This window comes from Symphalangus syndactylus, chromosome X (genome assembly GCF_028878055.3).
Source record: "Symphalangus syndactylus isolate Jambi chromosome X, NHGRI_mSymSyn1-v2.1_pri, whole genome shotgun sequence".
In the NCBI taxonomy this organism is placed as follows: Eukaryota; Metazoa; Chordata; class Mammalia; order Primates; family Hylobatidae; genus Symphalangus; species Symphalangus syndactylus.
Genome location: NC_072447.2, coordinates 38830398 through 38856313, shown reverse-complemented (window position 1 = coordinate 38856313; position 25916 = coordinate 38830398). Strand labels below are relative to the sequence as shown.

At 41.8% G+C, this 25916-nt stretch overlaps 1 protein-coding gene and 1 pseudogene across 1 annotated transcript in view; one reads left to right on the top strand and one right to left on the bottom strand.

Moving 5' to 3' along the window:
• Nucleotides 1-5418: 5418 nt before the first annotated feature.
• On the bottom strand, nucleotides 5419-9159 carry LOC129475267 (large ribosomal subunit protein uL14-like; annotated as a pseudogene).
• Nucleotides 9160-15057: 5898 nt separating this feature from the next.
• Nucleotides 15058-25916, top strand: part of PCYT1B (phosphate cytidylyltransferase 1B, choline) — a 116048-nt gene continuing 105189 nt past the window's right edge. Inside the window, exon 1 of the mRNA XM_055268144.2 lies at nucleotides 15058-15411. Within this exon, the coding sequence (XP_055124119.1) occupies nucleotides 15349-15411 (63 nt within the window). The 5' untranslated portion in view covers nucleotides 15058-15348. The remainder of the gene's footprint in view (nucleotides 15412-25916) is intronic.

Here is a 25916-nt window from a genome sequence, read left to right as displayed (position 1 = left end):
CTTTGTGGCCATCCAAAGATTCTGAGCCCAACGAGGTAGTGTTGTTTATATGTAGCTGTGGAGAGAGGATTGTCTGCTAGCTGAAAAGAGGCCAGCAGTGAGAGGGCCTGCATATGCTCTCAGCATCCCACAAAGATTCTGTGTAATAAGAGAAGACACGCAACTCTCCTGAAACTCAAGAGACCATCTCTGGGTGTCCTGAGGAAATCCAGTCAATACCCACAACACTGAAGACAGGACTTTGGACCCTGGGACCGAGGAGGGTAACCCAAAGAAGCTTTCCCTAGAACAAGCCAGCACTTGGCACTCCCAGACCCCAATCTCACAGACACACCTTCCCTACCCAGGGGACCTCCTTATGAGGATTGACCTTCAAAAATACGTCGCTGGGCTGTGCGTGGCAGCTCGCACCTGTAATCCCAGCACTTTGAGAGGCCAAGGCCGGTGGATCACCTGAAGTCAGGAGTTTGAGACTAGCCTGGCCAACCTGGTGAAACCCTGTCTCTACTAAAAATACAAAAATTAGCTGAGCGTGGTGGCACACACCTGTAATCCCCGCTACTGGGGAGGCTGAGGCAGGAAAATTGCTTGAACCCAGGAGGTAGAGGTTGCAGTGAGCCGAGATCACACCACTGTACTCCAGCCTGGGCGACAGAGCAAGACTCCATCTCAAAAAAAAAAAAATAATAATAATACAAAAGATCCCACCCCTGTCATTAAGCATCTATCATCAATGAAATCACAGTCTGACAGCATCTCTGTGGTTTGGATTTAGGGAATGAATTTTTGTTGTTGTTTTGGAGACAGTGCTCCCTCCATCACCCAGACTGGACTGCAGTGATGCAATCATAGCGCACTACAGCCTCGACTTCCGGGGCTCAAGTGATCCTCCCACCTCAGCGTCCTGATTGACTAGAACCACAGGTGTGTGCCACCATGCCTGGCTAATTTTTAAATTTTTCACAGAGATAGGGGCCTCACTTTTGTTGCCCAGGCTGGTCTCAAACTCCTGGCCTCAAGGGGTTTAATACTGAAACTGTTGGGATTACAGGCATGAGCCACTGCACCTGGCCAGAAAGTTATTTTAGTTCAAGCAGTCATCAAGTGTTGCTTCATCATATTGCCCTCCTCATTCCTTCAATAGTAAAGACAACTTATATTTCATTTCCCTTAGTCCCTAACTACTTATTGAATAATTCCTACCACTAAGACAAGTTTGCTCAATTAGTTATTAGTAGTTCAAGCACATCGAGAGTTTGTTTTACAATCGCCTGATTTATTTATTTATTTATTTATTTATTTATTTATTTTTTTTTTTTTTTTAAGAGACAGAGTCTACCTCTTGGTTACTCTGTTGCCCAAGCTGGAGTGTAGCAGTACAATCATAACTCACTGCAGCCTCAAACTCCTGGATTCAACAATTCTTTGACCACAGCCTCCCAAGTAGCAGGGACTACAGGCATGTGCCACTATGCCTGGCTAATTTTTAAATTTTTTATGGAGATGAAGTCTTGCTATGTTGCCCAGGCTAGTCTTGAACTCCTGGCCTAAAGTGATCCTCTCACCTCAGCCTCCCAAAAGACTGGGATTATAGGCATGAGCCACCATCCCTGGCATGTGCTTATTGGTCATTTGTAACTGCTTTTGCTTCACTGAGGTTATTCTCTCTCCTTCCTTTCTTTTCTTTTCTTTTCATTTCTTTTTTCTTTTCTTTTCATTTCTTTTTTCTTTTCTTTTCTTTCTTTTTCATGGAGTTTCACTCTTGTTGCCCAGGCTGGAGTGCAATGGTGCAATCTTAGCTCACTGCCACCTCCGCCTCCCGGGTTCAAGCGATTCCCCTGCCTCAGCCTCCCAAGTAGCTGGGATTACAGGTATGTCTCACCATGCCCGGCTAATTTTGTATTTTTAGTAGAGGCAGAGTTTCACCATGTTGGCCAGGCTGGTCTCGAACTCCTGACCTCAGGTGATCCACCAGCCTCGGCCTCCCAAATTGCTGGGATTACAGGCATAAGCCACCATGCCCAGCCCTGTTCTATTTCTTTTTACCTCTCTTTTTCCACTTCTCTGGTTTTAATGCAGCAGTTTATATGACTCCATTTTATCTCATCTTTTGGCATATTATATATGCCTCTTTTTAGTTGCCCTGTGGTTTACAATATACATTTAAAAAATAATCTGAGTCCACTTCTAAATTAGCATCATAGCGCAGGTACCTTTTAACTGACTATTCCCAATTCCTCCCTCCCATCCCTTGTGACATTACTGTCATTCATTTCACTTATCCATGTGCCATATGCTATAATCAACCAATACATTTTTACTATTTTGCTTTAAACAGTTATCTTTTAGGTCAATTAAGAATAAGAAAAATAGAAGATTTTATTTGACCTTCATTTATTTCTTCTCTGATGTTCTCCTTTTCCTTATGTAGATCCTAATTTCTGATTTATATCATTTTCCTTCTACCTAAAGAACTTCCTTAAACATTTGCAGAAGCCTGCTGGCAATGAGTTCTCTCAGTTTTTGTTTGCCTGAGAAAAGTCTTTATTCCTCTATCACTATTTTTTTGTGCTTTGGCCGCTTTATTTTTTAAGAGCATACATATAATGAGAAGTTATTTCAAATCAGCATTTTAAAAGAAAAGAGTGACTGTATTGTAAACAGTATTTCATTTCCTACAGGAGATAAATCACTCAAAAATGGTAATTATCTAAAACACTGAAAAATTTAGCAATCATTAAACAGGATTCTGTCTTTTGATATTAAATAGATGGACAGAATCTAAATAGCATTAGAAACAATGAAAAACTTTCATAGCTGGCATAACATTTTTTGTATTGACATTTCAAAATTCCACAAAAGATGATAAAAATCAAAATAACAAATTACACACAATTAAACTTGAAAAACATAAAAAGATTTATTACATATCCACAATAATGGGAATTAAAACAAAGATCAGTCTACATATTTTTCCACACAACATTCTTTGTTCTCTGGGCTTTATACATCATCAAAATCAGAATAAGTGAAGTCAAGAATATTTCTGATCATTGCCAAGAATTGCTTTCAGATTTTCAATTCTCTTCTTGCTTTTATTTTAAACAAACAAGAATCTGTTATAGTTCTTAAATTCCACAAATTGCTTTCAAACACATCTTCCTCTTTCTCTTTGGAAGGATAATTTCCCTGGATATAGAATTCTAGGTTGGCAGGTTTTTTTCTTTCAACACTTTACAGATTTCACTCCACTGTCCTCTTGCTTGCCTAGTTTCTGATGAGAAGTCTACTAGAATTCTTATCCTCATTCTTCTATAAGTAAAGTTTTTCTTCATCCTCCAGCTTCCTTCAAGATTTTCACTTTGCCGGGCGCGGTGGCTCACGCTTGTAATCCCAGCACTTTGGGAGGCCGAGGTGGGCGGATCATGAGGTCAGGAGATCGAGACCACGGTGAAACCCCGTCTCTACTAAAAATACCAAAAAAAAATCAGCCGGGCGTGATGGCGGGCGCCTGTAGTCCTAGCTACTAGCGGAGGCTGAGGCAGGAGAATGGCGTGAACCCGGGAGGCGGAGCTTGCAGTGAGCCGAAATTGCGCCACTGCACTCCAGCCTGGGCGACAGAGCAAGACTCCGTCTCAAAAAAAAAAAAAAAAAAAAAAAAAAAAAAAAAAAAAAAAAAAAAAAAAGATTTTCACTTTGTCCTTGATTTTCTACAGTTGGAATATGATATCCCTGTTTTTTGTTTTGGTTTGGTTTTGGTATATATCCTGCTTGGTGTTCTCTGAGCTTCCTGGATCTGTGGTTTTGTGTCTATCATCTTAATGATATATTATTTGGAAAGTTCATGGCCATATCATTACTTCAAATATTTTTTTCTGCCTTATTTTCTCTTTCTGCTACTGGTATTCCAATTATGCATATATTACACCTTTTGATAGTATCCTCCTGCTCCTTTCCCTGACTGCAGCACTTCCAATGCATTTTCTCAAGATGTGGCACCCTGTTGACTATGGTTATTTTCATTTTTCCTTAGGTGAGACAGGAAGACTGGAGAGGGCTGAAATTCCCTTCCCTCAAATAGAATAATGTTTCAGTATCTCCTTTTGATGAAGTCTTGCCCTCTGACAGTCTGACGGTCTTTCCCCCTGGAGACTAGACTTTTTTTTTTTTTTTTTTTTTGAGACAGAGTTTCACCCTTATTGCCCAGGCTGGAGTGCAGTGGCACCCTCTCAGCTCACTGCAACCTCTGCCTCCTGGGTTCAAGCGATTCTCCTGCCTCAGTCTCCTGTGTAGCTGAGATTACAGGCACCCACCACTATGCCTGGCTAATTTTTTGTATTCTTAGTAGAGATGAGGTTTCACCATGTTGGCCAGACTGTTCTCAAACTCCTGACCTTAGGTGATCCACCTGCCTCAGGCTCCCAAAGTGCTGGGATTACAGGTGTGAGCCACCACGCCTGGCTGGAGAGTGGAATTTTGTGATGGAGAAGATTCTGGAAATGTTTCCCAACTGACTACTCTTCCTCTTTTCCTGCCAGGTCCCCCTAGAAGATTGATACCATTTGGCTGTGTCCCCACCAAATCTCAACTTAAATTGTAGCTCCCATCATTCCCACGTGTTGTGAGAGGGACCTGGTGGGAGAGAATTGAATCATGGGGGCAGTTTCCCCCATACTGTTCTCATGGTAGTGAATAAGTCTCACAAGATCTGATGGTTTTATAAGGGGAAACCCCTTTTGCTTGGTTCTCATTCTCTCTTGCTTGCCACCATGTGGTAAGATGTGACTTTGCTCCTCTGTCACCTTCTGCCATGATTGTGAGGCCTACCCAGCCACGTGAAACTATGAGTCAATTAAACCACCTTCTTTTATAAATTACTCAGTCTCAGTTATGTCTTTATCAGCAGCGTGAGGACAGACTAATACAAAGATCTTCCTCAGATCCTCACAGCGAGAATTTGGTGGGCTTAAGCCCACCAAAATGTGGGGTCCCTCCCATGATACCAGCATCTAGGAGTCTCTTACTCTCATGCTAATCCACATTCAGCCTCCAGCTATTAATCAAAGTTACCATCTAAGTGTCCATACCAGTTTATGACCCCAGCAGCTTCTGCTCCAGGTAGGCAGATCTGAACTGTGATTCTTTGTATATGCCTATCTCTCTAGATTTGGGGATGGCAGTTTGCCCTGTTATCTCAGTTATCTTATGAGTCTAAGAAAAGTCATTAATTTTCATTCAGTTTGTCCATCTTTTTCTTGATATAAGGATGGTAATGACAACTTCCAAACTCTTTACATGTATGAGTTGGAACCAGAAATCTCTTGCCCATCTCTTGTATAAATTCTTCTTCTTCTTCTTTTATTGGAGGGGAGGGAGTAAATAATTTTTATTTTTATTTTTGACAAATACACTTGAGAGTCATGCAATGCTGCCAGAGCTGTACCTAATCCTGGGGCACAAATCTGCACCCTCCTTCGCAATTTGTCCTGTGATGGCAGAAATTTTTGTCTTACCTTTATTATTTCCTATAACTTCCACGTTATCTTCAAAATATAGAAGCATTTCATCTTTTCTCTGGTAAGACTTTCATTGTCAAATTAGCACTGCTAGACCAGGCGCAGTGGCTCACGCCTGTAATCCCAGCACTTTGGGAGGCTGAGGTGGGTGGATCACCTGAGGTCTGGAGTTCAAGGCCATCCTGACCAATATGGTGAAACCCCGTCTCTACTAAAATACAAAAATTAGCTGGTCGTGGTGGTGGGCACCTGTGATCTCAGCTACTCAGGAGCCTGAGGCAGGAGAATCGCTTGAACCCAGGAGGCGGAGGTTGCAAGTGAGCTGAGATCGTGCCATTGCACTCCAGCCTGGGCAACAAGAGCGAAATTCCATCTCAAAAAAAAAAAAAAAATTATCACTGCTGGGTGTAACTTCTTTCTAAGCTGTGGTTTGCCTTTCTTAACTGTAGCCATCACCACATCACCCACACCAGCAGCGGAGATTCTGTTCAGCCATCCCTTGATTCCCTTCACCAAGAAAATACACAGATTTTTCAGCTCCTGTGTTGTCAGCACAGTTGATTCCACTCCTAACAGAAGACCCAGGGAAATCCAGAATTTCATACTGGAAGACCCATTACATCCTCCCTTCAACATCTTAAAGGCTGGAAAAAGGCAGAAAGCTGTATACCTTTTTTAATGAAGTGTTTGTTCAAGTATTTTGCCCCTTTAAAAAACTGAGTAATTTGTTTAATTATTAAATTGTGAGCTTTTATACATCTGAAATAAAAATCCTGTAAAAATAAGTGTTTTGCAAATATTTTCTCCCAGTCTGTGGCTTAAGCTTTTTATTTTCTTAACTGTGTCTTTGAAGAGTAAAAGTTTTTACTTTTGATGTAATTCGATGTACCCATTTTTTGTGGTTCATGTTTTTGTGTCCTATCTAAGAAATCTCTGCCTAACCCAAAGATTTTCTCCCATGTTTTATTCTAGATTTTTTATGGCTTTTACATTGAGGTCTATGATTCATTTCAATTTTTCTATATAATGTGAGATACAGTTCTTTTTATTTATTTATTTTTTTGCTTCTAGATATCCAATTGTTCTGGCATCTTTTTTTATTTTTTATTTTGGTAAAATACACATGGCATAAAATTTATCATTGTAACCATTTTTGAGGATACAATTCAATTACATTAAGTATATTCACAGTGTTGTGTCACCAATTTCCAGAACGCTTTTTTTTTTTTTTTTTTTGAGACAGAGTCTCACACTATCGCCCAGGCTGGAGTGCAGTGGCGCTAGCTCGGATCCCTGCAAGCTCCGCCTCCCGGGTTCACGGCATTCTCCTGCCTCACCCTCCCGAGTAGCTGGGTCTACAGGCGCCCACCACCGCGTCCGACTAATTTTTTTGTTTTTTCAGTAGAGACGGGGTTTCACCGTGTTAGCCAGGATGGTCTCGATCACCTGACCTCGTGATCCACCCGGCTCGGCCTCCCAAAGTGCTGGGATTACAGGCGTGAGCCACAGCGCCCGGCCCAGAATGCTTTTTATCTTACGAAACTCTATACTGGTTAAACAACAACTCCCCATTCCCCACTCTCTCTAGCCCCTGGCAATCACCTCTCTACTTTCTGTCTCTGTAAATTTTACTACTCCAGGTACTTCATGTAAGTGGAGTCAAACTGTTTGTATTTTTGTTGTTGGCTTATTTCACTTAGCATAATATTCTCAAGGTTCATCTATGTTGTAGCACGTGTCAGAATTTCTTTTCCTTTTCAAGGCCGAATAATATTCCATCGTATGTATATACCACATTTTGTTTATCCATTCATCCATCAATGGGTACTTGGGTTGTTTCTACTTCTTGGTTTTTATGAATAATGCTGCTATAAATGGTGCACTTTTTAAAAAGGCGCTTGTTTTTATCATGGAAGTACCTTGGCATTTTATTGCAAATCAATCCACCACACACGTGGATCTATTTTCTGGATTTTCTATTCTGTTCCATTTACCTATCTGTCTATACTCATGGCAATATCACATTGTTTAAACTACTATAGCCTTATAGAAGTCTTAAAATCAGGGAGTCTGAGTTCTCCAACACTGTTCTTTTCAAAATTATTTTGGCCAATCTAAGTCTTTGCATTTTCATATAATTTTTATGATCAGTTAGTCAATTTCTACCAAAACTCTTGCAGAAATTTTGACTGGGATTACACTGAATCTGTAGATGAATTTGAGGGATGTCTCAGTCCGGGCTGCTATAACAAAGTACCTTAGACTGGGTAATTTATAAATAACAGAAATTTATTGCTCACAGTTCGGGAGGTCAGGAAGTTCGAGATCAAGATGTCAGCAGATTTAGTGTCTGGTGGGGGCCTGTTTCTTATAGATGGCACTGGATGTCTAAGTGTGTTTCTCTTCTAATCTCAAATTGATGCAGTTGCATTGTCCACAGTGGTGAACATTTGGAGGTGAAGTTCTTAGAAATCCTTTAACTTGTGGCCCCTCTGACACAACAATTTCTTCAGGATTCACATTTGAAGGTAAAGACTCTCTTTTGCCTTGGTAGATGGGAGAATGGAGAAGAGGAAAGTGAAAGGTGGGAAGATACAATGGGTTAGGCTCTCAGGTCAAGCACAGATATCTTGCATCATGCAAGTGTTGCTGGCAAATGGCAAAAAGTCACAAGAAAGATGTAAAAGCAACTACAAAATATATAATGCTCAGTTTTCTTCTAACTCAGTTTCACACCAAGCAGAAAGTGAGTTTTTCTATTAGTAAGAAAAATGTCTGCAAAGTGCCAGTGATCCATTAAAATAATTGTTGTGAGGTAGGGGAAGGAAAACAATGTCTGAGTCACTTGGCTTATAACTCCAACAGCTTAAAGAAGTTTTGTTAATGGCCTAATGGATCAACAAACTTTAAAGATATTTATTTGCATGGAGCTGGGTTGTTTCACCAAGTTACTGCAAATAAAACTACTGTGTATCTAAAAAGAAAACTAATAAATTCCAAAGGTTGTTGTTCCCTACAATTTTTCAACGCATATATTTTTCTTTGACGCTAGTTGTTCTCCAGATCCTAACTCTATCTTTAGCATTATTTATCTGCCAATAGTCCTTTCAGGAGTATCTCTTGTTGTGAAATCAGATTGTTTTTCTTTGCATTATTCTCCTATCCACTTAAAGCCATGTTGAAGAAGAAGAAAATAGTGCAATTTCAATGCCAAAATCATTTGTTCATTCACAAAATGTTTATTGAGCACTTAATATGTGCCAAGCACTGTTCTAGGCACTGGGGATATCAGCAGTGAGGCAAAGTCCCTGCCCTTACATTCTGTTGGGAGAGATAGACAATAAACCAATAAACATAATATATTAATATTCCTTGGTAATTGGTATTCTAAAACAAAGCAAAGCAGGGTAAGGGGGAATAGAGAGTGATGCTTTGGAGTTGGGGCATAAAATTGATCATTTAAGTCAGGGAGATATTCAATTTAACAGAACTTGATATGGTTTGGCTGTGTTCCCACTCAAATCTCATCTTGAATTTTAGCTCCTATAATTCCTAGGTGTTGTGAGAGGGACCTGGTGGGAGGTAATTGAATCATGGGGGCTGTTTCCCCCATACAGTTCTCATGGTAGCGAATAAGTCTCATGGGATCTGGTGGTTTTATAAGGCATTTCCCTTTTTGCTTGGCTCTCACTCTCTTGTCTGCTGCCATGTAAGACGTGCCTTTCTCCTTCCACTATGATTGTGAGGCCTTCCCAGTCATGTGGAACTGAGTGCATTAAACCTCTTTTTCTTTATAAATTACCCAGTCTTGGGTATGCTTTTATCAGCAGTGTGAGAACAGACTAATATAGAACTCATATACTGATTTATAATTCCATGAAGGTGGATACTGTCGCAATTGTCTTCATTTTTCACATGGCTTCAGACTTGACACACAGTAGATGTTTGATAAATCCAACAGAAACAGTAATATGCAAAAATACCTACATTCTGCTTTTGAACTTGTATATGTCTTGGCATCACGTGGATGGACTATGATTCTAGTCCCTACTTTGGAAACGCAAAATCCGTACTTTGCATTCCTTCTTCAGAACTGTTGATAGTTAATTTTAGGAAATCCAAAAAAGCAAAAAGGTAGGGAGTCATAGGTAGTCACTTTCCTCCAGGGCCATGGAGCCCACCATCTCCTCATCTGTTCCTTTATTTCATCTCAGGGCTAATATCCCCAAAGCAGCCTTGGATAACGTCATCAGTCAAAGATGAGTTTCTGCAGCCCAGTTAATCAGCAAACACACAGCAAATAATGAGAAACAGTTACAAAATGCTTCCAGGATTCATTTATTCACTTAATGATAATTTTTATTTTTATTTTATTCTTTTTTTTGAGACAGAGTCTTGCTCTGTTGTCCAGGCTGGAGTACAGTGGCATGATCTTGGCTCACTGCAATCTCCGGCTCCTGGGTTCAAGCGATTCTCCTGCCTCAGCCTCCTGAGTAGCTGGGATTATAGGTGCATGCCACCACGCCTGGCTAATTTTTGTATTTTTAGTAGAGACGGGGTTTCACCATGTTGGCCAGGCTGGTCTTGAACTCCTGAGCTCAGGTGATCTGCCCACCTTGACCTCCCAAAGTGCTGGGATTACAGGTGTGAGCCACCACGCCTGGCCGACAATAATTTTTAAAGCAACTACTCTGTACCAAGAAGTATTCTAGGGGTAGAGCAGATTATTTCACCTTAGTCCAGAATCCAGCCCTCAGCTACTTTGATGCAGAAAATCACATTGTTCATATATTCAGAGATCATCAGATTTTTAATGACAATCTACCTGTAATTAACTGTATAATTAAAATCACCAGAAAAATGCTAAGTCATTCATTTCCAGAGTGACTTCAAATACCCCTAGCTGGGTTTGCCTTTAACATTTGTGGGGTCAGAGCAAGAGTATAAATGGAGGCCCATGTATCGTAGGTCTAAATATTTAAAAGTTTGAAATCTTGCTAAAAGACTGTACATATATGTGTATATATGTATATATATGTGTATATATGTATATATATGTGTATATATGTATATATATGTGTATATATGTATATATATGTGTGTATATGTATATATATGTGTATATATATGTATATATATATACACACACACACACACATATCCCATCTTCCTAACTCGACAAACATATCTTGTTAATGACCTAGGAGGTCAAGTGGCTTGGAGTTCTTTGCAGGAAAGGTGGTGGGGAGCAGAGCCCCTTCTCTGTTCCCCACCACAGGGTGGAACCAGCCTAGACATCCAGGTTCTGCTCACATCCTCCTGCTACAATCCCTTGCTTGACCACCCCTTGTGCCTAGAGATGTGCAACTCTGCAGTGAGATTATTCCTGAGAAGGTGGCCATGAGGAAGAGGCCAAACAGGCCCTGGAAGCAGGCTCAGGAATTTGGGCAGAGAACTCCAGAGTGTTCTAGAAGGAGGATGGGGGTCTCCATACGTGCACCCTGTCTCCTTGGCCCATGGACTCCTCAGAGGAGGAGAGCCAAAGTATGACACTTAAAATTGGGCCCAAGTCCATGATTCAGGGCACCCCCTACCGACAGATGAGGTACTAGAAAGGCAAACAAAATGCTGCAGGGGAATTAGTGGAAAAGGAGGACGGTTCACCAGCTCTGGAGCTGAGGCCCAGTTGACCATCCCTCCTGGCATAGAATACCCCCTGGCCAGAGAAGATACTTGTCCCCCAAATTCTGGTGTGTATCTCCTGTGATGGGGCTGACACAGTTTGCTTCCTCAACAACTCCGTTTTTTCTGAGGGTCAGTGGCTGCAAAGCCTCCCTGCAGACTGAGAGATTACATAGGGCTCACCACGTAGGGCTGCTTCAGCTCAGAGGAGTACCTTTTTTTTTTTTTTTTTTTTTTAATTCACCCAAAGTGCTATACAAGGTAGCTGAGACCTGCTGCTGCCAACCCATTTCCAACTATACGGACCTGGGCGATTCTCAGAGCTCTGGAGCACCCCTTGTGGTAGAAGAGAGTAAAACACAACTTTTTTTCTTTTTTCCCTTTTAATATTACTAATTTTTTTTATTTGTAGAAATTTATGGGGTACATGTGAAATTTTGTTACATGTATATAATGCATATTGGTCAAGTCAAGGTATTTAGTGTGCCCATTACCTGAGTACAATACACTTTTGTTAACTATAGTCACCCCACTCTGTTATCAAACATTGAATTTACTCCTTCAATCTAACCCAATGTTTGTGCCCTTTAACCCACTTCTCTTCATCCTCCCTCTCCCACCACTCACCCTTTCCAATCTCCATTATCTGTCTTTCCCCTCTCCACCTCTATGTGATCAGACTTTTTAGCTCCCACATATAGGTGAGAACGTACAACATTTGTCTTTTTTTGCCTGGCTTGTTTCACTTAAGATAATGACCTCCAGTTCCATCCATGTTGCTGCAAATGATCTTTTATTATTATTATTAAAATGGTATCAGGGATTCATATTGAAAGTTCTATAGTCACTGCACAGTGCTACAGAACTTTCAATATGAATCCCTGATACCATTTTAATTCATGAGATTCTCAAAAGTAAAGACCCCAGAAAGCCACCGATAAATGTTTGGATAACAGACACCTCCATAATCCGAGGGTAAATGGCTTAATTTACTGACCCAGCTAGGTCTAGGATGAGAATAGCCTATGAGGTGGTATTGGTGACTCTGTCCTCATTATCTTTGCTTTACAGTCATAATTAATCAAAACCTACCCTCTCACCTTTCTTGTGCTCATGACAAAGAATTACCTGCTCTAAGCAGGAATTAACTGAGGGAGTAGATTGGTAGCAATTCTTCTTTGGGATATGAAACAAGAAGCTTGGAAATATAATCAAATGCACTGTTATTCTAAGATATGACAGGAAGAAGCAATTTCAAAATATGCCTCTCTTGTAAACCATTGGGTCTTAATGACACAAGAGTGATTTTTCCGTTACTGACAAGAGCAAACAAGTGCAAATAGAGGTGGATGATTTTTCCTGACAGCTGAACCAGGCTTCAGTTAGTTTCGGAGAAACTTTCTATTTGAGTTGACCTGTCCGTGCTCCATCAAGTTGGGACATCATTTTAATGGATCCAGTGAATAAATCTGGAGGAAATAATGTGCCCAGGACTTGGGTATGGTTTTGTTTAGTTTTTTTTTTTTTTTTTTTCTGTTTTAGTTCACTACCTGGAACCTACCTCTGCAGTGTGGCTTACCTTTGATGGCCAATCCCAGTCTCTTTTGGGGAATCATCTGTGCAAGATAGGAATAAGGATGAGGGCCGGGTGCAGTGGCTCATGCCTGTAATCCCAGCGCTTTGGGAGGCCAAGGAGGGTGGATCATCTGAGGTTGGGAGTCTGAGACCATCCTGACCAACATGGTGAAACCCTGTCTCTACTAAAAATACAAAATTAGCCGGGCGTGGTGGCGCATGCCTGTAATCTCAGCTACTCAGGAGGCTGAGGCAGGAGAATCACTTGAACCTGGAAGGCAGAGGTTGTGGTGAGCCGAGATCGCACCATTCCAGCCTGAGCAACAAGAGCGAAACTCTGCCTCAAAAAAAAAAAAAAAAAAAAAAAAGAATGAGGATGAGGACAGCCAGGCTCGGTGGCTCATGCCTGTAATCCCAGCACTTTGGGAGGCTGAGGCAGGTGGATCACCTGAGGTCAGTAGTTCTAGACCAGCCTGGCCAACATGGTGAAACTCTATCTCTACTAAAAATACAAAAATTAGCTGGGCATGGTGGTGCATGCCTGTAATCCCAGCTATTCAGGAGGCTGAGGCACGAAAATCACTTGAACTTGGGAGGTGGAGGTTGCAGTGAGCCAGATCATGACATTGCACTCCAGCCTGGGTGACAGAGTGAAACTTCATCTCCAAACAAACAAACAAACAGAATGAGGATGAGGGGAAGCCACAAGAGGGAAGAAGAAAGAAGAGCTAACTGTTTGGATCTGAAGAAAGGCTTTGCAGGGTGAGGGCTATCGGCAACTGTAGGGAGAGATCTGATACAAATATAACATCTATTTCCTTGGGGTCCTCAGATACTTTTCGACCCAAGTTCCATGGAGTTTTCTCCCTACGGCCCTCTAACCTCTCTCCATGCTGAGGATGCTCTCCTAACAGTGCTTGTATTGTTTGGAAACAATAAGTGTTGTTAATCTGAGTTCAGTCAGGGAAGCAGAACCACGATGAGCTGTGGAGGAAGTGATTTATCATAGGATTTAGTCCTGGCCCCATTGTGAGAGGGATGGGGGATTGAAGGTCCAGGAGGAAATTGGAAGATGGGAGGAGCCACCCACCATCAGTCTGAGAAGCCCAGCACATCCAGCTGTGCAAGTGGAAGGGGAAGCCAGTTGGGGAGACCTATGGGAAGCTGAAGCTGTTCCTACCTCTATGAGCCTGCAGCCAAGTGTCCGGTGGTGGCCCTGGGGCTCCTGTTGGTCAACAGGATCAGCACTCACAAAGAAGATCTGGACACAGAGTGAGGGAGAGTGAGGACAAGCGGGATCTAGCTTTCACCTCTACCTCTGTTTGTTACCATACCTAACCACAACAACCTTTGGAAAGTAACCGCTCCTACTTCACTCCCACCTCCCATATCTTATGCAAATTCTTCTTTTGGTCAACTCTAACCCAAAGCCTTCAGGGAAGGGGATCCTGGGAAATGTGATTCCAACTTAGCAAGTCAGAACACTATACACTACCACGCTAGGAAACAGAGTGGCCACCGGCAGAGCTCCCCCAGCAATTGTCAGGGTACCCAGATGGAGAAGGTATAGGATGAATGAATGGTGGGGAGGGGTGAGGGAGTCTGAAAAGCATCCTTTGACCTATCAGGCACGTTTTACTGTCCTGGAGCTTGAAATAGAGGAGAAAGCATTCTAAGAGTTTTCCTGCTAGGATGGGACAAAGGATATCTTTACTTGGCAAAGGTGAGTTTAGGTGGACCAGCTGCCTTCCCTCTAAACTGAGGTAACAGTCTGCAGCCAAAGTTTCCATAGCCCTTTGGTGCAGCCAGATTTAAAAAGAATCTTGTTCTCAGAAAGGCTGAAGCACATGCATATTTAAAGAGTTCTTTTAACACAGAGTTATCTGAGAGAAAATTACCTTAACACAAATTCCGAAGACTCCACATAGTTAAGATGCACAAATTCATTATCAATGGTGCTGAGAATAGCTCCTTGGAAGGGATAAAATGTTTATTAGAATCAATTAAAGTATGTTTGAGAGATTTATTTTCTCCGTCTTTATTCTCGTATTTAAAGAAAGTGCTGAGTTGTATATTAACACTTCAAGGTCTCGGTCACTGTTTGTCTTGAAAAAAAGAGAGAAAATGTTTGTCATTCCAGGAGCATAATCAGTTGAGCCAGTGCACAATGACATAGTTAATTCACCAACGGAATTCGTTGCCATAGCTTCAGCGAGGGACGGGGTAGATTAAACAATAGCCTTTTTCACGACTGCAGCTTTCACCACAACCTGCCTGTCCCCGCACAACAGGTCATCATAGCGCTAGTTCAGAGCACAGCAATTGTCAATGAACAACAGCCCAGAGGGGACAAGAGGAGGCTTGTGGTAAGTAAAGCAAGAGTGTCCAGCAACTCAAATCTCTCCTTATTCAATAACTGGGACACTTCGAGCTCCTCCCAGCTTATCTTTGAGCGCTGGGCACAGAGAGTCTGCTTGACCTTTGGTCAAGTGAGCAACAAAAATTTCATCCTGTGACTCAAAAGAACTCCAAAGGGAGGAGGCCTCTAGAGAAGATAAAAAGATCAGGAGCAGGCATGGTAGGCCATCAGGAGTGCATCATGGCAGAGGACAATCGCGCTCCACAATTGTGGCGCAAGGTAATGTGAATACTTTCTTATTGATTTTTGCCTTATTGAATATCAAAGTCAGTTCAAAAAGTAAAGTCCTATGTATCTGCGAGTGTAATGAATCTGTGCTAATTAATAGTCACACTAAAAATGGAAATATTATCTTCTCCATCTTAAGGCGATTTAAAAAAAAACAAAGAAAAACAAATTGCGACTAATATTTCTTTATCCCTTTGCAGAGTATGTCAGCTCCCTGGATAGACTTAGATGACAAGAACAAATTTTCTTACTAAAAAAAAAGGTCAGATCAATATGCTATGGGAACCTGAGGGTATTGCAGAAATGTTTTAACAAAATGTTCTTTTATCGTTTGAAATGAGAAATTCTCCTAGTAGAAACGTCACAAAATCCTGATTAGAATATCCATTCCTTTTATTCTGAGATGGAGTTACGCTCTTGCTGCCCAGGCTGGAGCGCAATGGCATGATCTCGGCTCACTGCAACCTCCGCCTCCCGGGTTCAAGCGATTCTCCTGCATCAGCCTCCCGAGTAGCTGGGACTACAGGTGCGCACCACCATGCCCAGCTAATTTTTGTACTTTTAGTAGAGACGAGGTTTCACCATGTTGGCCAGGCTGATCTCGAACTCCTGACCTCAAGTGAAGACTATCCGTTTCTGAATTCAGTGTTATGCAACTGTCACATAAGTGAGACCACCGTATATGGTCTTTTATCTTGGGGAGAGGGTGCCCGGAGAACGTATTTCAAGGGGAACCTTGTTAAACTGAATGAGTTCTAGATGGAGAAAGTTTAGGCAGTGGGACAAAGTGTTAAGAAGGACCCCAGATGATGTGAAGAAGAGATTGAGGGCCAGAGGCAGCTTCCCAACAACGAAGCAGAGGGAGTTTCTCTGCTTAACGGTGAAGCTGGTTTCACTCCACTGCCCTGAGAATGGACACAGGCCCTGGTCTCTCCTGTACCAGCATCCCTTCAAAACCTTCTCATGCGCCTTGGAATGGATATGGGTGGCTGGTTTAAGCACCATATTCCTCAGAAAGTAGTCTAGGTTCATATCTAGCAGACACTTGAGCTACATGACTGATTGATCATTTCGCCCAGTTGGTCCCTTCCCAGTCGCCTCCATGTTATCTTAAATTTGGAGAAATTTGTACTGTATATTGAAGACTCGTGAGTTTTACTAGCCGATTGTATTGAGTTAATGGGGGAATCAGGAGGCATTGATTGATTGATTGATTCATTCATTCATTCATTCATGCCTCATTTCAAAATTAGATTTGAAGTGGTATCAAAATAACTAGATTCGGGCCAGCCACAGTGGCTCACACCTGTAATCTCAGCACTTTGGGAGACCGAGGCAGGCAAATCACTTGAGGTAAGGAGTTCGAAACCAGACTGGCCAACATGGTGAAACCCCCTCGTGACTAAAAATACAAAAAAATTAGCCGGGCATGGTGGTGGGCACCTGTAATCCCAGCTACTTGGGAGGCTGAGGCAGGAGAATTGCTTGAACCCAGGAGGTGGAGGTTACAGTGAGTCAAGATCATGCCACTGCACTCCAGCCTGGGTAACAGAGTGCGACTCTGTTGCAAAAAAACAACTAGATTCAGTTCTGGACTGGTGCAGGTATGGAAAGTTGAGATAATTCTTCTATGTTCCAGTCATGTAGAATTAAATCTGTGCAAACATCACTCTGTATTCCGATACCTTTTGCAAATTGAAAATAGACAAAGGCCTCTAATTTCATGGTCTCCCAAATGTATCACTTATCATTATTATAATAGTTGACATTTTAGGGTGACATGCCCCGGGCTAAGTACTTTCCATGGCTTATTTTATGTAATTATATTCAACAAAGGGACTCAAGCTCCTGACCATTTGCCTATGCTGCTAATTTGTGCCTTGATTTCTCTATTAAATTGAATAGGCTTATTTAACCTCCTTGAGCAATTAAAATGGATTACATTATTAATGGTAACAATAATAAAGAAGTGATTTTATTAACATTTTTCTCATGCTTTTTGATTCTCAGTGTACTTTTCTCACACAGGCAGGCACAACTTCTGTAAATTAAACTTTCTGACTACCAGCCCTTTGTGTACCATAGACTGATACCCCCAAGCTGACACACGACCATTTCTGGTTACTGCTGGTGGTATTACTTAACAGCCAATAGTTATAAGCATTGCTGCTAAATATTGAATCTGAAAGGTGGAAATACTCATGAACTTAATAATCTTTTATAGCTCTCAGGGAATGGAAACTACCTTTAAATAAGAGAGTTGAGTGTTTATTTTCCACATATTTAATTTTGGTACTTGGTTGGTACTTATCTGGAAATAAGAGAATGCCCAAACATCACCTCAATTCCTCTTACTCCAAACACTGTGCTGTAGATATTATTTATATATATTTTTTGAGACAAGGTCTTACTCTGTTGCCCAGGCTCGAGTGCAGTGGTGGAATCATAGCTGACTGTAACCTCAAACTACTGGGCTCAAGTGATCCTCCTGCCTCAGCCCCCCAAGGAGCTAGGACTGCAGGCATGCACCACCACACCTGGCTAATTTTTAAATATTTTGTAGAGATGGGGGTTTTGCTGTGTTTCTCTGGCTGGTCTTGAACTCCTGGCCTCAAGCGATCCTTCCACCTAAACCTCCCAAAGCACTGGGATTACAGGTATGCGCCACTGAGCCCTAGCCTATATTCCCATTTTCAAGTGAGAAAATTGAAGCTCGCAGAGGTTAATTGTCCAAGATAGCAAGGATAGAGCTGGAATTTGGGTTCCCAGCATCCAATTTCACTTTTTCTTTAAATCTATACTGTTGAATAAGGTAGCCGCTAACCACATACAGCTGTTTAAATTTGAATTTTAATTACTTTAAAATTAATTAATTAAAATTTAAAATTCAGTTCCTCAGTCACACTAGCCACTTTTTTTTTTTTTTTTTTTTTCTGAGACGGAGTCTCACTGTGTCACCTAGGCTGGAGAGCAATGGCATGATCTCGGCTCCTGGGTTCAAGTGATTCTCCTGCCTCAGCCTCCCGAGTAGCTGGGAATTACAGGCGCCCGCCACCACACCCAGCTAATTTTTGTATTTTTAGCAGAGACAGGGTTTCACCATGTTGGCCAGGCTGGTCTCGAACTCCTGACCTCACATGATCTGCCCACCTTGGCCTCCCAAAGTGCTGGGATTACAGGCATGAGCCACTGACACTAGCCACATTTTAAGTGCTCAGTAGTTATATGTGGCTCGTGACTATTTGGTTTGGACAACGCAGATATAGAATATTCCATCATTGCAGAAAATTCTGCTTTAAACCATAATATCTCTTTTAGATATGTTGAGGCATGTCTTCAAAATATGTTGCAGTTCTGTTCCAAGTAATATGGATTTTAAATTTTACAGTAAAATCTCATTCATTTGAAGTCCCCTCATTTGCATAGCACAAAGTTAACTTTGATCTGCAAATTAATAATATAGATAACAGTTAAGAAGATGGTTAAATGCACTTCAGAGACCACAGATTTTTAAGCACCATCAAATAACTCCAGAAGCACTCACTTAGATGCAAGCAATTGATATGATAATTACACATCATTTTTATTTATTCATTAAAACAGGGATCCCCGAAGGTGCCCTTGTAGGAAATAATGTGGTTAGCCTAGTTATTTCTAGCAACCCTTCTGCTATTTCAAAATTCTATGTGAAATCATTTTATACTACTTGGTTTATATCCAAAGTCAAGGAGGGCGGTTTACCTTCCTCCCTTCTTTTGGATCATAAAGTAAAATGCTAGCATAAAACACTTTCACACTGAAATTTTGACTGGTTCAAGATCTAATTCCAAAGCCCTCACTTCTTCCACTATATTCTATGATTCCCTGGAAAAGGTACTCCTGTGGGCCCTGCATAGTGCCTGGTATGAAGTAAGGGTTCAATAAATATCTGCTGATTGACTGACAGAGACAGTTCTTTCAAGAGACCATTCATTGAAGTGGACTCCGATTTTCTACAGTGAATACATTTATCAAATGGAAAACTGACTCCCAGTTCGTTCTTTCCTCTTTACCAGTCTTTGCTGCCAAGTCTTCACGGTGAGATAAGGGCTTCCTATCTGTGAGAAAGAGATGATTCCCAGGCATTCACTTGTGGGGAGGGGGAGTGTGATCTGGCCAGAGGCTTTGGAAACTAAATCTTTCAGCTCCTTCAGAAGTGAGAACGGGGTGGCAAACATGCTGCCTTCCCAGGCACCAGTCATCAGTTAGCTCAATCAGTCCTCAAATCTGTGGGGCACATGTTCCAGGTCCCATGCTGGTTCTAGGTAATAAGTAGGAGAGAAGAGAGAATGTTGAGTTATTAGAGACGAATGGCACTTGCATTTCCATAATATCCTTAGCGGAGGTGGTTTCTTACAGCTTGCTGGGACTGGTCATAGCAAACATTAATGCCCTGTCTTTTTAGCAAAAATAAAACCCAATTCCTCAATTTACCAGTGAGCATAAAAGGATATGGTTTGTCCCTTCCTTGTCTTCTTTAAGGAAAATTTTTAGCCATAGTGAGGAAAGAAAAATTAATAGAAACAATGTAAATGTACATTAAATATTTAGTCCTTATTTGGAAGGAACTGAACAACTTAAAACTCTCCAAATTTATGAAGCTTAGATATCCGAACATTTTTTAAAAGCCACTTAAAGGGAAAGGAGATGTTATATTTTTACCTTTTTTTTTTGAGATGGAGTCTCACTATGTTGCTCAGGCTGGAGTGCAGTGGTGCGATCTCAGCTCACTGCAACTTCCATCTCCTGGGTTCAAGCGATTCTCCTGCCTCAGCCTCCTGAGTAGCTGGGATTACAGGCACCCACCACCATGCCCAGCTAATTTTTGTACTTTTAGTAGAGACGGGGTTTCACCATGTTGGCAAGGCTGGTCTTGAACTCCTGACCTCAAGTAATCTGCCAGCCTCGGCCTCCCAAAGTGTTGGGATTACAGGCGTGAGCCACTGCATCCAGCCTTATTTTTACCTTTTGTTCCAAACATCAATAGGCCTTCTTTCCTCTTATCTATCTCCCTGTAATTCCTCTACCTGAGCCCTAATATTACAGGTGCGTATGTGCACAGCCTTCAAGCTAACCCAACACAGTTTTGTCTCCTTCAGAAACTATGGGGTAGGCTGATTCAAGAGTCCTCTTAACTCACTTAGTGGATGTATAATCACTGCCGTAGTCTGCTCTGCTGATAGTTCTCACTCTGAACATTGACAGGTGGAGCAGAGGCTAATTCTGAATCTGGCTCTCCACTTGATCTTAGCCAAAAGGCTGAGAAGCGACGTGAATCTGGCTCTCTAGAGTGCACTAACCTCTCCCTGGCAGACCCTAGATCCCTACCCACTGTGGTCCTCTAAGGCAAGTCTTGGTGACCATGCCTTCCCTAACTCCTCTATGGCTCCCTGAAATGGCCCAATTACCATGCAAGCAGATGTGGAGTGAGAGGCTAGACTTGTGTCTCTTGTGAAATCTGGGGTTTCCCCAGTCTTCCCAGTGCTGGGAACAATGTGAGAGAAAATAAGTCTTATTAGTTTCTCTTATTTTTGCCCTTTATTCTCAAGGACTTGGAGCCAGCTCTCAAATACTATGGGGTAAAGAAAATGGTGCAACTGGCATAAAATTAATTTTGCCCCATTCTCACAATGAGGCCTCAAGAAGTGAAATATATTTTTATATCAGTCCTGCCCCAGGTATTAGAACATTTTAAAGTTTTCTTTGTCTTTCCATGAACTACAAATTCTCTATCTCTCTTTGCCTCTCTCTCTCTCTCTCTCTCCCTCGCTACCCACACACACACACACACACACAAGGAAAGAGAAACGAAAATTTAAAAATTAGTAAATATGGCCCAGGAGAAAGAGAAAAATAATCCTGTTTCAAAGCTGTTTTTCTTAGCTCCATTGATGTAAGTCATAAATAAAAGTACAGAATAACTTAATGATAATTTCTTCTGAAAGCAAAGACTAACATGATAATTTTTAATAGTACCATTATATTTACCAAAAAATCAATCTTTAAGAGTTCGTCCTACATATATCTTTACATATATCTTCTTGTTCTATATAACCTTTGAGAGTGGAGATGATCACATTTATCTTGGATGCATGACTTCCAACATGCTTAGTAAATGTTTATTGAATGAGTGAAAGGAAGTTAAATCACTGTTTATTCTGTATCCTCCTTGCCCAGAGAAACTCCTGAGTTTGTCCATCTAAGGTCATCTCTAGGCTGTTCAGGAGAATGAGTGGGTTTCAACCCAGATTTTGAGTGAGACATGGATCAATGTTGGATGGACCAACTCCAACTTGGCTCCAGCCTCTAAATTGATTGACGTTATCATTAACACTAGCAACACAGATGTTGTGATCACTGTTTACAAGGCTCTCCACCTCAACCCTGCCAGACTCCCAGGGTTGTTAGAGGTTTCTGATGTCTGAAGGCCGGGCGAGACCCACCTAGAGATACCACAGATGGCAGACTCAACCTTCAACAACTCCTCAGCTTTCTCAGAGGTGGGCAGGGGCTGGGGCAGTCTCGAAGAGAGATAGGTAAGACTTGTGCACCTACCTGCCTCATAAATTTTTTTCCACGTGGTTATTACATCTTACCTTAGGGTGGCAAATGAAGGACTTTCTTAAGTCTCACACAAAGAATTCAAAACAAAAAAATGGAGAATTAATAAAAAAAACTTTGTAGGGCTTTCTCCATTATACAAGGTAGGAGAGAGTTATAGTCGCCAGGAAGTACAGTAGAAGTCTTCTTACCCTCTACAGTGGGGACCAGTTGGTCAGTTAATTGAAAAATAAAATGGGGCCAGGCGCAGTGGCTCACGACTGTAATCCCAGCAGTTTGGGAGGCCGAGGCAGGCAGATCACCTGCAGTCAGGAGTGCGAGACCAGCCTGGCCAACATGGCGAAACTCTGTCTCTACTAAAAATACAAAAAGTAGCCGGGCATGGTGGCATGCGCCTGTAATCCCAGCTACTCAGGAGGCTGAGGCAAGAGAATCAATTGAACCCAGAAGGCAGAGGTTGCAGTGAGCCGAGATCATGCCACTGCACTGCAGCCTGAGTGACAGAGCGAGACTCTGTCTCAAAAAAGAAAAGAAAAATAAAATGGGTATAATGCGGACTCACTTAAAAATGATAAATGCATACATTAAACATTTTATTTAAATTTAAAATACATATATTATTAATTTGCCAAACCTTTGATTGGGCCACTGATTAGAGCTCTATGTTGTATTTTTTCATTAGGCAGACACATATGCATTGCCTATTATTTCCATTTTTAGTTTATTCTAAATTGAGTGAAAACTTAAGATATCTTCAAAACACTTTGAAAATGGAATCCTAGGTGTTTTGCAATGTTGTCCCCTAGCTTTTATAGTTGTCTTGCCCTCACCTAATTCAACAGTAATTTTTAATTTTAATTTTTTTTTTGAGACAGAGTCTTGCTCTGTCGCCCAGGCTGGAGTGCAGTGGTGCGATCTCGGCTCTCTGCAACCTCTGCCTCCCAGGTTCAAGCGATTGTCCTGCCTCAGGTTCCCGAGTAGCTGGGACCACAGGCGTGCGCCACCATACCCAGGTAATTTTTGTATGTTTAGCAGAGATGGGGTTTCACCATGTTGGCCAGGCTGGTCTCAAACTCCTGACCTCAAGTGATCTGTCTGCATCGACCTCCCAAAGTGCTGGGATTACAGGCGTGAGCCACTGCACCTGGCCAAAGATGGGCTATTTTAACAAGAGAAATATAATCTGTTTGTGGAGCAGTGTCTGAATCCCCTTCATCTCAATCCTCCCCCATTGGCACAATAGTTGGAAACAAAGACTACAGAGCTGTCAGGAGATGGTACATCCTTTCCACGAGTTAATAAAGTGATGCCCTGCTTTCACAATCTAATAATTAAGAAGGTAATCAGTGCATGCTTTGAGTTTGGTAAGTGAAACTTGAAGGCAATAAAATCAGAACACTACTTGGATTTTTTTTCTCATAAAGAAATGAATAACAAATTAGGGCCACAGAGCTAGAGTAATCACATTTTGATTTTCTCCTGAGCATGTCTTTAATAACCTGTATGCGTTAGGTAAGAAGAACAAAGAAAGGCAAAGTTAATTACCCAGGAAAGGTTCATCAAGAAATTTTGGTTACATTAGCCCAGGGTTTCTCAACCTTGGTATGACTGATATTTTGGGCCAGATAATTCTTTACATTAGCCCAGGGTTTCTCAATCTTGGTATGACTGATATTTTGGGCCAGATAATTCTTTGTTGTAGGGGCTGTCCTGTGCATAGGACATAGGATGTTTAATAGCATCCCTGGCCTCTAACCACTAGATACCAGTAGTTCTCCCCTTCCCCAAGTCATGACAACCAAAAATGTCTCCAGACATTGTTAAATGTCTCCTGTGGGACAAAATCACCCCCATTCAGTAGCTGAGAACTACTGAATTCACCATATACATTCCTTCTCATTCCCCATCCCCTGGAGCCCTCCAGGGTTTGCTGTGTGTTTTGTTTTGTTTTTGAGACGGAATCTCGCTCAGTCACCCAGGCTGGAGTGCAGTGGAGTGATCTTGCCTCATTACAACCTCCATCTCCTGGGTTCAAGTGATTCTCCTGTCTCAGCCTCCTGAGTAGCTGGGATCACAAGTGCCCGCCACCACGCGGTGGCTAGTTTTTGTATTTTTAGTACAGATGGGGTGTCACCATGTTGGCCAGGCTGGTCTCGAACTCCTGACCTCAAGTCATCCCCCCAGCCTCGGCCTCCCAAAGTGCTGGGATTACAGGCGTGAGCCACTGCGCCCGGTCAGTTTGCTATTTTAAACACTTAGAATAAAACCCTTCAGATCAGGGCCATCTATCTACATTTTCCAGGGAATTATTTGGAAAGAAATCGACTATATCAAAATTACTTGTCCAGATAACAAGAAGGGCTCTTTGCATTTCTGTATTGAAAAGTAGCAGGCAAAAAGAACAAAGGAAGATGATCTAATAAAGGTATTTATTTAAGGCATTCAGCTGAACGCTTGACTTACATTTAATCCCCACAAAACCCCCAGGGGGCATTGGTAGTTTTATTTTATTGTGGAAGAAAATGAGGCTTAAAGAGGTCAAGTACTCGCTCAAGAACACATAGTTGGTAACTTACTGGTGGAGCTAGAAATCTGACAGCAAAGTTTGTGCATTTGTGCATACTGCCTCAGTATATGTACTTAGAATGTCATACATCTAAAAAAGCAAGGTGACCAGTTTTTATCTTTCTTAATTTTTTTATTAGGGAGAGCTTCAAGCATACACAAAATTAGACAAGACATTAATAGTACATTACCATTTGTACTGTTCATGTACTTGCCACCTACTTCAACAGTAATCAACTCATGACCAATCTTGCTTCATCTAGAGCTTCTCAACCTCAGCATAATAGACATTTTGGGCTAGAAAATTGTTTGTCGTGGGTGTCAAGCACACACAAGACAAGGCAAGGTCTGAATGACTTGACTGGTAAAAGTATAACTAATCACTTTTAGATTAAGACAGTTTATTACTTACATAGCAAAGGAAACAGTAGCCAATGGTGCCAACTTCGTACTCTGCTTGTCCCACATACCAAAAAGAAGGACACTACAACAAAAGGGGCCAGATAACCTCGACTCCCATTGCTGAGGAGCCCACTGTAGATTGCAACTAAGTGTTTTTCTGTTCTGTAACTTTGTACTGGGAAGGGCAGGGCAGGAAGCCCCATATCCCAACCCAAACAAAGAGACTATTAGAAACTGCTTCATGACAGTTGCTCAGGGGAGATAAGGAGGTGAGTGACAAATAGCCCTGGAGCAACTCCTCACAGGCCTCCCTGTTCCAGGAGAGCTTGTTCCAGGAGGATCACATGGCGTTCTCCAACACTCAGATGAGCTGCACGTCAAGCCTTTGCCTCTATGGACACATTCAAGGTCATCAGGGTGCCGGGGCAGAGCCATTATCTTACAGTGGACGACTGTCCTGTGCATTGTAGGATGTTTAGCAGCATTTATGGCCTTCACCTACTAGATGTCTACAGCACCCTCAGCCCCAAGACGTGACAACAAAAACTGTCTCCAGACATTGCTAAATGTACCTTGCGGCAAAATTGTATCCAGTTGAGAACCACTGATCTAGAGCTCTATCCACTCCCCACATCCAAACAACATATTTCATCTGTAAATATTTCAGTATATATTTCTAAAATAGTTTTGAAAACATAAACACAATACCTGTTTGTTTGTTTGCTTGTTTGTTTTTGAGACAGTCTCATTCTGTTGCCCAGGCTGAAGTGCGGTGGCGCAATCACAGCTTACTGCCGTCTCAACCTCTTGGGCTCAAACAATCCTCCCATTTCAGCCTACCAAGTAGCTGGGACCACAGGTGCACACCACCACACCCAGCTAGTTTTGCTTTTTTATTTTTAGTGGAGATGAAGTCTCACCATGTTGCC